At 38.0% G+C, this 12256-nt stretch overlaps 1 protein-coding gene across 2 annotated transcripts; it reads right to left on the reverse strand.

Moving 5' to 3' along the window:
* Positions 1-8068: 8068 nt before the first annotated feature.
* Positions 8069-12157, reverse strand: LOC132553059 (triple QxxK/R motif-containing protein-like). Of its 2 annotated transcripts, none has more exons than XM_060217268.1 (4): positions 12143-12157; positions 10664-10836; positions 9992-10077; positions 8069-9802 (listed from the first exon to the last, which is right to left on the reverse strand). In XM_060217268.1, exons 2-4 carry the CDS (start codon positions 10725-10727, stop codon positions 9716-9718), a joined length of 237 nt encoding a protein of 78 aa, XP_060073251.1. In that variant the 5' UTR covers positions 10728-10836; positions 12143-12157; the 3' UTR covers positions 8069-9715. The 2 variants fall into 2 exon arrangements, with proteins under 2 accessions (XP_060073251.1, XP_060073260.1); XM_060217277.1 differs by lacking the exon at positions 12143-12157 and adding an exon at positions 11922-11973.
* Between the last annotated feature and the right edge of the window lie 99 nt (positions 12158-12256).

A 12256-nucleotide genomic window follows, 5' to 3' on the forward strand; every position in this document is an offset into this window, starting at 1 on the left:
TTCAAGAATATTTGGTAGTATTGTCAACAGGATTTTCTTTGTAATTCAATGGATATTTCCTGGATAACTATAGTATCCTGTAATATATTTAAAACGAAGAAAAAACAAACATAAATGTTCTGAAAAACAAACAAGAAAATACCAACATGTCAAATGAAAAAGTACAAAGAGAAAAGACCAGGTGTTCCGGAAGAGTAGGTGTCTTACGATTACGCTTTCTGTACCACGTACTACTTAATTCTTTACAATATAATCTATACATACATAAATTCTATTTTCAAATTAAATTCAGGGTGTTATATAACATTTTTATTATCGAAATCATGTTTCAGAAATCTTCCCTGAGTAAACAGTATTTGAATGAAATGTAATTAAGGCCAATCCCTAAGGACACTTCGGAAACAATATGAACGTGACACTAAATAAAGCCCGATAATGATAAAATAAGCGACATGTTGGTAAGCCAACTAAACGTATATAAGGAACCATGTCGATCTTGCATTTCATCAATTTATCAATATATAAACTTTATTTACTTTACTACAATTGCGAAACAAGCTTATATTAATCATTCTTGTTGGCGCAGGGGATCGCACAGTGGGAGGAAACCGGAGTGATCGTGGGCCAATTATACGAGGTGTGTGACAGTGGGCCGATTGCAATAGGGGTATGACTGTTGATCAATTACACGAGGGGTGTTACTGTGGGCCAATTACACGAGGGGTGTGACTGTGGGCCAATTACACGAGGGATGTGACTTTGGGCCAATTACACGAGGGGTGTGACTGTGGGCCATTACACGAGGGGTGTGACTGCGGGCCAATTACACGGAAGATGTGATTGCGGGCCAATTGCATGGGAAATGTTACAGGATCAATTACACCAGGGATACGAAAGTCAGCCTATTATACGAAGGATGTGAGTATGGGCCAATTACAATAGGGGTGTGACTTTGGGCCAATTACAATAGGGGTGTGACTTTGGGCCAATTACATGAGGGGTGTGACTTTGGGCCAATTACACGAGGGGTGTGACTTTGGGCCAATTACAATAGGGGTGTGACTTTGAGCCAATTACACGAGGGATGTGACTTTGGGCCAATTACACGAGGGGTGTGACTTTGGGCCAATTACACGAGGGGTGTGACTTTGGGCCAATTACAATAGGGGTGTTACCGTGCGCCGATTAGAACACGGGTGTGATTATTGGCAAAATACAACAGAGGTGTGAATGTGGGCTGATTACAATAGAAGTGTGACTGAAGGCCAATTACACAAAGGGATGTGACTTTGCACAAGTTACATGAAAAGATGTGACTCTGCGCCAATTACAAGAGGGGTGTGACTGCAGGCCAATTATACAAAGGGATGTGACTTTGCACCAATTACACGAGGCGTGCGACTGTGGGCCAATAACACGTGAGGCATGAGTTTTGGTCAATTCAAAGGGATATGACTTTAGACCAGTTACAACAGGTATGTGCCTGTTAGCCCATTACATGAAGGGATGTGACTGTTGGCCAATTATTCGAGTATTGTGACTCTGGGCCAATTACATGGGAAATGTGACTGTGGGCCAATTACATGGGAAATGTGACTGTGGGCCAATTACACGGGAGATGTGACTGGGTCAATTATATGAAAGATGTGACCGTGGGCCAATTACACGAGGAATGTGACTGTGGACCAATTACACGAGGGATGCAACTGTGGGTCAGTTACACGAGGGATGTGGCTGTGAGCCAATTACACGAGGTGTGTGACGATGAGCCAATTACACGAGAGGTGTGACTGTGGGCCAATTATACGAGGGGTGTGACTGTGGGTCAATAACACGAGGATTGTGACTGTGGGTCAATTACACGGAAGATGTGACTGCGGGCCAATTACACGGGAGATATGACTGCGGGCCAATTACACCGGGGATACGATTGTAAGCCAAATACACAAGGGGTGTGACGGGGCCAATTAAACGAGCTGTGTTACTGTTGGTCAATTACACGACGCGTGTGACAATGGGCCAATTACACGAGGGATGTAACTGTGGACCAATTGCACGAGGGGTGCAACTGTGGGTCAGTTACACGAGGTGTGTGACGATGAGCCAATTACACGAGGGATGTGACTGTAGGCCAATTACACGAGGTATGTCACTGTGGGCCAATTACACGAAGGGTGTGACTGTGGGTCAATTACACGGGAGATGTGGCTGTGGGCCAATTACACAGGAGATGTGACTGTGGGCTATTTACACCAGGAATACGACTGTAAGCCAATTACACGAAGGGATGTGATTGTGGGCTAATTACACGACGCTCGGGGATGTTGGCCAATTACACGACGCCTGGGACTATGAACCAATTACATTAGGGACATGACTGGGGGCCAATTATATGAGGGATGTGACTGTGGGCCAATTACACGAGGGGTGTGACAATGGGCCAATTACACGAGGGATGTGACTGTGGGCCAATTACACGGGAGATGTGACTGTGGGCCAATTACACGAGGGGTGTGACTGTGGGTCAATTACACGAGGGATGTGACTGTGGGCCAATTACACGAGGGGTGTGACTGTGGGTCAATAACACGAGGGGTGTGACTGTTGGTTAATTACACGAGGGGTGTGACTCCGGGCCATTTACACCAGGAATACGACTGTAAGCCAATTACACGAAGGGATGTGACTGTGGGCTAATTACACGCACGTGTGACTGATGGCCAATCACACGACGCGTGAGACTATGAACCAATTACACTAGGGACATGACTGGGGGCCAATTATATGAGGGATGTGATTGTGGGCCAATTACACGAGATGTGTACCAATTGGCCAATTACACGAGGTGTGTGACGATGACCCAAATACACGAGGGGTGTGACTGTGGGCCAATTACACGAGGTGTGTACCAATGGGCCAATTACATGAGGTGTGTGACGATGACCCAAATACACGAGGGGTGTGACAGTGGGCCAATAATACGAGGGACGTGACAGTGGACCAGTTACACGAGAGGTGTGACTGTTGCCCAATTACACGAGGGGTGTGACTGTGGGTCAATAACACGAGGGGTGTGACTGTTGGTTAATTACTCGAGGGGTGTGACTGTGTGTGAATTACACAAGGGATTAGACTGTGGGTATTACACGAGGGTTGTGACTGTGGGCCAATTACACGTTATTGTTGTGTTCATTGATAAGGGGATACACCTATGCTATTAGACTTAACTGTAATTACAATAGATCATATCAGTTGTATATACTTGTTCTTTGATACCATAAAAGAACATCTTATAAGATTAGTAAACTCTTACTGATGTTGTCAATGATGAAATGCTGCTAGAGCGCTTCGACTTTATATGGCGTTAAAGAGCATTTTCTTTCATGAAAATTCCTATCCCTCCCATATAAAATATGACGTATTGTTTGAAGGTGAACGCTCTCGATTATACTTTCTTAACACTGGTTTTTAATGCACGAGACCTGTTCCCAATTCATGTACCGAAGACAGGACAGGCTCAATGTAAAAAATATACATGATATGGTTTTTGCGTTCAAGACCCACTCTGAGAGCCCAATATCTATTTTTCTTACAGGATCTTCTGTCTGAGGACCGATACTTAGTTGTTGCTTAATTTTAAAATCTAGAACAAGAAAACAATATTAGTTATCGACAGCAATCTTTATTTGAACCTACGGAAGATGGCATTGAAATCATATTTAAAAGACAAAAGAAGTTGTTATCAATAATAGTTGTATTCCTTCCTAACAGGGTGGTGTATGAAATAGCAAAATCAGATGCGAATGATAAAGTTCATTAAATTAGCGGTTATAGCACTAGACCATTTTCTAAAATACTTTGATTAATAACACGTAGGCATTTAGGCATTTATATAAATATCTATAAAATATTATTCTGATCATATTTTTACATCTAAGATATTAAATACTGTCCGGTCTTTCTGAATATTTGTTTTGTTTTTGTTTTTATATGCCAGGCAAGAAACAGAATCAACACAAAGCATTTTGTATTTACTAGCAATTCTGATGGTGACCCGTGCCGGTAGAGGTACCACTAGATGCCATGAAATGTTTTCCTAACATCTATTACAAATTGAATCACATCTTCACAATGTCCTTGAAAATCTTACAACGACACCTCTTATCATTGTATACACAATTTGTCCGAAGAGAGGCAACTCCTAGATTTTTATAAATGTTGCATCGACTCGAAATAGTTAATAAAAATATGTCCCGATTTAATTTAAATGTCATACTTATTAGAAAAGAAAAAGAAAGTATTTTTTCCGACGATAGGAACGTCGATAAGACATTTATTAATTTGAATTAATTCGTGGGTTAGCTACAATAAAATCAAACAAGTACACGGTATAACTGTATAATGCGACCAAAGAGAGATAACTCGTACATATAATTTTACTCTACACCAAATTGTGATGGAGCCGAATTTGTTTGCAATTTAATATAAATATCAACTTAATCTATTTCACAACAATAATGAAAGAAGTTATTTCAACTTACCACTCTAGTTTGCCCGGATGTAAGTGCACAATGGGTCTTAGTGTGGGAGAGTACCGGAGTGCCCGCAGAAAACCCACGTGATCGGGCAGGTAACCCTCAATTTTCGCGTCCATTCCGGGAATCGAACTCCAGACAACTAGGTGAAAGGCGAGTGCGTTACCACTGCGTCATCCGACCCCCAAATTTTACAATTAAAAGTCTTATTGCGACAAATAAAGTAGTGAACACTGCTAGAGCTTGGGTAAAGAATAATTTATCTAGAGTCAAGTCTAGTTGTCTATTTTTTCATTGTTCATACAAATGAATGATGTGCATAAACTGGAGAAAAATATGTATTTGAAAGAGAGTAATGAAAATCTGAAGGAATCGTCTACATGTATATATATGAATATTTTGGAAATGGTCTTCCTTCAGTGGGGAAATGATAACTTTGCCAAAATCGCATATCAGGACTGTGTATTGTGATAATAGAAATATTTCCCAGGAAGGCCCGTTCTAAAGATTCCTAATATCATTTATATTAGTCCCGCCATCGTGCGTCTTAAATACTCCTAGTCCGAATGATTCCGACTATCTATCCCCCACCAAGACAAAATAATATCGCGGTATTCAGAACCCTTCGGACTACAATGCTTCTTTAACGAAAATTAATCTAATGACGCCATGATAAACTTTATTTATTTTACAACAATTGCGAAGGAAATATTTCCAACTTATATTAATCACTCTTGTTTGGCTCGGATGAAAGCGCACGAGGAGTCTTAATGTGGGAGGAAACCGGAGTATCCGGGGAAAACCCATAAGGTCGGGCAGGTGACCCCATACCTTTTCACATCAATTCCGGGATTCGAACCCCGGACGGCTTTGTGAAAGGCGAGTGAGTAACCACTGCGCCACCCGACCACCTATGGCGCTACAATATGTGGCCCAAACATAAGCAACTTACAATGATTGTGAAATGTAATGATTCTAGCAAGGATTATTCCGTCTAAGTGACACGTAACAAATGCATTTTCTGTATTTGATTGGATATGATTGCTACCATACCGATTTTTTGTCTTTTGATCTTTGATCTTTTGATCTTTGACTGTTACAATGTATAACACTAACAAGCATTGTGATAAATATTGACTATTTGAAAAAAAAACCATGTAAAGGGCAGTTCGAGGAAGAATGTAGATTCCATATGTCGACAACACGATGTTAAACTTTTCTTATACATGTGCACTATCCGATAAACCACTCTGCGTTTTTTTGTTTTGTTTTTGTTTGTTTGTTTGTTTTTATTATAAAAACAGTGATAGAATACCGACATTTTAGCAATTCAAACTCCAAATCTGTTAAACGAAGCTTAGATATGCGAAGATGTGAAACTTTTAACACTGAGTCCTGTATGCATTTAGGTCAAATTAATGTAACGTTCTTAAAGCGAAAACTCGACTGTACTGTGAACATTCGCTACTTTCCTTCGAAGTCGAAATAAAGCGAACGTTCGCCCCTTAATCCTGAAGTTACGAAGTTGTTTCTGACAAATCACAAACACTTTAGTAGGGAAACTTAACAGTTTAATATGTGTCTGTTTCAGTCATCTATTACAGGTAAAGGTCAAGGCCAATGTAATCAAAACTATCACCATGGATACGTACATTGTATATATGTACAAAACGCAAGGCATGTGAACGGTAAATCTGCATTTGGACAGCAAACGTTTATCAGGAAAAAATAAACAGATACACACATATTAAAAAAGCAGTCTTCCAACCCGAAAAAAAAATCAGCATGTACACTTAACCAACATTATTCACACAGAAACAACACACAGACATGTACATCACTGGACAGTATGTACCTGTTATATAATTTCTTGACAGCTAGGCAACACAATACACAAATATGCATAGTGTAATTATTTTTACAATTATCCGTCACCAAACGCCAATAAGTCTACATACACCCAAGCATTTCTGAAAATTCATTGTGTGTGATATAAGAAATTAATTGACCAGAAAAACCTAGAGATGATATGATGAAATCAATTTTCTTTCGTCTAATGGCTTTAACGTGTAGGACCTGGAAGGATGAGTTTGGATGAGGAAGTTGTAGGTTCGGTCACCAGGTAACTGGTGGTGACTATAGCACAAAAACGCTAAAGGAATATTCCGCCTAAAGTTGCAAAATCTCTACCTATTCTGTAAATTTTAAAAATTCATTCTAATCTTTTTTGAAACTATTGTTAACATAAAAAAAAATCTCCCCTTTGGTCAGTTAGGACAGGTGAAATTGACGGGATAACTCCCAGCCATGCCGTCTAAATGTAGCACATCTGGAAATCCGGAACTTACTACCGATGAAGGGAAGGTGTGAACGTTTCAAGTACTGTAGTACTGAACGAAGTATTGATAGTATTGTACTGAAGTACTTCACCAATCGAATTCCTTAAATTTATGCAACAAGCTCTCTGATTGGCAGAGCCAAGTCTAGATCGATTGTGGGTGGAGCCAGGTGAAAAAATACTGTGCAGACATCGGCATTTTACAAACACTCGACTGTCGCGAGAGGTTAATTGGAAGAGTCCAAGTCACAGGTGGCTTCAGATCAGACCTAATTGGGTTGTCCCATTTGTTTCGTTCTACACCCAATGATACCTTGCTTTTCCATCGATGGTACAACGAGAAAACGAAAGTTACTCAGTACTAAACTAATTTACGTACAAAATATATATCAACAGGTTAGATCACTGGGACCGGAGAATTCATAACATCTTAACAGTGAATATAGTCATATAGTCATTCTGTACTAGTTTTATTTATTTATTTATTTATTTATTTTTTGAAAGGGGGGGGGGAGGGTTGGCTATATGTAACAAAGAATTACGAATTACCTGGGACCTCCTGATATATGCCGATAATTCATACTGCATTAAAAAATAAAGGAATTCTGTGGTCCCATATATTTTTTATTTTATTTTTCATCTTTCCATCGAAAATTATACATATCCGCAACATGTGAAAAACTTTGAAGTTGGTTGGGCGGAATATCTAGAGCATTTACTACTGCAAGTTCCAGAAATTCTGACACAAGTCGGGTATTTGCCCGAAGCCTCTGTCTCATGACATTGAATACATATTCAGTTACGTTGTATTAAGGCGGCTGAAAAACCAGGGACACGCCATATTCTTTCAGCATATTTCTTAAAATGCGCTCTCCCTGTCTATGGTGATGGAATCCACAATTATCCATCACAACCACATCGCCTTGTACAAAAACAGGATTCCCCATATCGTTCGTATCGGACATAATTTCGTCGAAGAAAATTTTGCGTACTGTTGCCGTCGTCGGACATTTTTCCAGCGATTACTTAGTAATTGTTATGTAACTGATAGTGTACATTAACTCCGCCTACCGGAACAAATTGGGTGTCAGATCAACTATTCAGGTTGTCTAAACTCCGCCCCCGACCAATCACAGAGGTCGTTGTATACTTGACTCGATTATTTGAATACTTCAATACAATAGTATCAATACTTTGTTCAATACTATAGTAAGTGTGTCGTTCACACCTTCCCTTCATCGGTAGTAAAAGTCACTGGATCATAGATTTTATGCAGAGTATTGGGTAAATACAAAAGTGTGTATGCTGTTCGCGCGAAATTTCTACTGGGGTTACAATTTTACTACTTCATTAGTCTAATATTATGTTGTTTTTTTTAATAATTTATACAAATACTTCAATCTGTTTTAATGCTAGGGCAAACGTTAAAACGTGTGAGGTTATTAACAATATTCCTGCAATACTGAACAAGGAAAAAACTTTATTACAAGTAAAACATCACATATATACAAAATTTATCTGGAATCATTTCTTTGTCAATATGGTTCCAGATAAACTCATTTACTTGACCTTTGAAGTTAATCAAATGTTTCTGAACTCTCTTTAAAAAAAAGGAAATGGCTGTTTCAAACCTTCTACATTTTCCTAATTGCATATTTGTTAAAATATCACAAACAAATGATACCATAAAGTTAATGTGCATTTGTACATAGTTATTTGTTGAGCAAACATTTTGGTTTGTCTACATGAAAAAAAATAATCACTTAAAATCAGGTATTGTAAGATACTTGCATCTAAGTCATAAAGGAAAATTTCCTTCGTTTTTAGACAAAGGTGTTTCTGTCAACATAACAGCTGCAAATATGGATACTTTGTGCTCAAATGTTTCTTTCAAACTGTATTTTTAAAAATCTATCACTACTCTTGCTACAGTAAGATTCATTTCTTGCCGTCAGAGTTTGTATTTCAGAAGAGCATTTATAGAAAGCTGGTATTTTCCCCGCTCTAATAATACATATATTTGTAGAAGTTGAGAGTGAAGGTTTCCTTGCTAGCCTCAGCTAGGGTGAATTTCCCCTTAGTCGAGCGAGAGAGTGTCCAACTACAAATTGAAGGATCGCTAGTTCAACCCCAGTGGTGACAGTGCATCTTTCATTAGTCATTCCTATCACACTTTTATCGAGAAACACAACCGATACACAACAAATGGTTAAAAACATCTCTATGTAAGTATTTGTTTTTTCTACGCCATGGAGCAAATTCTTAATATAAAAATATATCTTACTGATAATCAATTTCAACGAAATTCATCTGTGTTTGTGACAAACTTACTTGGAAAATGTATTATTTTAACAAAATTGACGATCAACTATATTTTTTGCATGGCTGTGGGGATGTGGGGGTACATATCTGAAAAATGAAATTCTAGTTTCTAGTAGCCCCACACATATTGTGTCATGGGACCAAATCAGGATATATCATGTACAGGTCATCAAACACATTATTGGAATTCAAAGACCAGTTTAATGTTTTGAGGAATATATTTGTGTATAATCTAATTTTTAAAGTCATTCAGGAACAGCGACTGTGTTTCCTGTATGCTACCTTGATTTAAAATATAAAACATGACATAAAAAATTATCAGACATTCCAGGACTTCCTCGAGTGACAAGAACTTACTGGAATGTTACACATCTATTTTAAGTATATTTACTCATTGTGACAACAACATATCACTCATTATTTGTGTCTGTGAAAACAACAGGATAAGAGTCGTTGATACAGCAATGCCCATTTTTCATGAATAGTGTTAAAGTTATTTCATGACGATAAGTGACATGACCTATGATGTCCGATCCAGACTAACATAAAGAATCATATACACTGCCACTATGACTAGTAAGAATCCAGTCAGCATCAGCACCACATCCTGTAGACAAAAAAAACATGCAATTAGAGAGAAATTTGAGCTTAAAAGTTACAACAATAATGTTGTCCCAACTCCAAATTATTGATATAGTATTTCTGACCAGGGGCATCATAAAGTATTTGTAAAGATACTGAAAAGTAAAGGGACATAACTCCCATTACACGTAGATAAACACTACCGGAGACTTACCTTAATTCCCAAGGCTGATTGGAGCTTACCAGCCCTATCTTTGCTTTTTTTCACTTCACTTTTACTCTTCTTGTAATCTTGTTTACCTGAAAAGAAGAATTACTTTGCTTATATATGTATATATATATATATATAGAATCTAGTAAGTAATATCGATGGTATGGTCCAATAGCAACAGTACGGACCACCGACTTGTCCAATTTTCTAGGCAATCTGCCCCTTTATCAAGACACAAATATTACATAAATTACACCACATACATAGAACATAAAACAAATACAAAGTTATATATCGAGAACAGTGGTGTAAATTTAGGTGTCTCGGTAATCCCTTCGTCCAATGGATGCCAAAGGCCCTTTATAATGGACAAAAACCCATCCCAAGTTGCCGAATAGAAGATGGTGATTAAAATATCAAAAATGTTTTATATCAATCTCCGTATGTTTTGCACGTTAGACACTGAGCGTATGTGATCGCAACAAAAACAATTGCACGTCACACTATGCGGAAAGTAGTCTACTGATATATATATATATATATATATGATGACTTGACCATTCAAGCTAAGCAAATATATAAACAAATTATTTTTTCTTTAATGTTACATTCAATGATATTTCTCACAAATCTACAAGACTATGACACTTGACCTTATTTTTAGCCCTCTCTCACCTATTTGCTTTCGGTACATGTCCACTGGTGCTCCCCTATTAGCTTGAGTATCTTTCTTGCCCATCTTGTTTAGTGCTACTTCAGGTCCCACTGTTCTCAGACTTGCGTTAAAAACATCCAACACAAAACTGTATCGACATATTGGTCTTCTCTGTTGTCAGTCACATCAAACTCTAAAGTGGAAAAAAACTCAAATTGAGTGTCATACAATGGGTAGAATCATCAAGATGCAAATTTTAGGAAAACAACACAAAAAACCTCAAATCTGGAAGAAATGAAAACAAAACAATTCTTCTTTACCAGTAAGGAAATCCAACAGCTATTAGCAGTCGCGAGAGGCAAAGATTTTTTACCTCAATGGCTGTAAAAGGCAGGCAATGGTTGACTACTTGCCTAAATGGAAGCTGCCACTAGTTGAGACCAGTGTATATATATATATGTATATAGTCACAAAATCAGAACTTCCCAGTCAATGACACCAAATTTTAATTTGTAGGAGTATCCTGCTAGAATTCACAAAAGAAACCTTTCACTCTCTAATTGGTTTGGACAACATACTGCTTAAACAGCTATAAAGGGTAATTTTGCTAGTTGAATCTATATGTTACGTATATTGCTGTCCACTTACGCATAATCAGTTGGACCATCTGAACTGGTAAGAAGCATAAGAAGTACAGGGCATTACTGTGGTTAAATATTTGGCAAACACATGTACCATGTCAAACCAATATTTCCTTAAAAATTTACTGTTTACTTTTGTCAGAAAATTCTGAAACTACAAATAAAACATTTCCCATATCCGGTTTCAAATCTTACACACGTACAAGTCTTTTCAAAAATTACATTTGTCACAAGGACATGCAAAGTAATTTACTTACAAGCTAATAATACAGAAGAAGATATGACATTAAGTGGACTTTGACTGGCATGGGTCAATCATCTGCAACCACATCCTGGGTTATAAATAGTTGTGTCTTTGTAAGCAATGACTTTGAAAAAAGGAGAGAGAAATATAGCGGAACTGGACTGGATACATCATCAGCGACCATGAATTCAATCAGTAGAACCTTCATCTAGGAGAATATGGAACCCTGGCCTGACCTTGCAGTTTTCTGTTCCTGTTACTGTTCACAGGGTTTATATACACGAGTTAATTACCAATGTCTTTTTAGTTGTATTCTGACCGCTAACAAACCCCTACTTCCCCATCCCATCCCCTCAATCATTGCATCACATCTGTCTGTATCTGAGAACTTACCTGTGGAGGCCAATGACTAACTCTTGTAAGACATTGCAAGCCTCTGTGATTGTACATGTACATTTATGTACACTATCGCTATGCATACGATTTATATTGAATGGTAGCACATCATTGTTAGGCAGAACATCAAATCTGTCTTTGAATTTCCAATTTTGTATATCCAATCTGAATGTGTATTGCAATTTAACACTTTGGATTCACCACTATATTATACTCACGTGTGCTTGATATTTGTTGATGATGTGGAAATTTATGTCGCTTACACACTTGCGAAAAGATTTTCCTACTTTCACTTTGGAATAAATTAATTTTCCAAGCGCTTGAGAAAAAGA

Source organism: Ylistrum balloti, unplaced genomic scaffold, assembly GCF_031769215.1.
Source record: "Ylistrum balloti isolate Yb309-2 unplaced genomic scaffold, AGI_CSIRO_Ybal_v1 Utg369636, whole genome shotgun sequence".
NCBI classification, from domain to species: domain Eukaryota; kingdom Metazoa; phylum Mollusca; class Bivalvia; order Pectinida; family Pectinidae; genus Ylistrum; species Ylistrum balloti.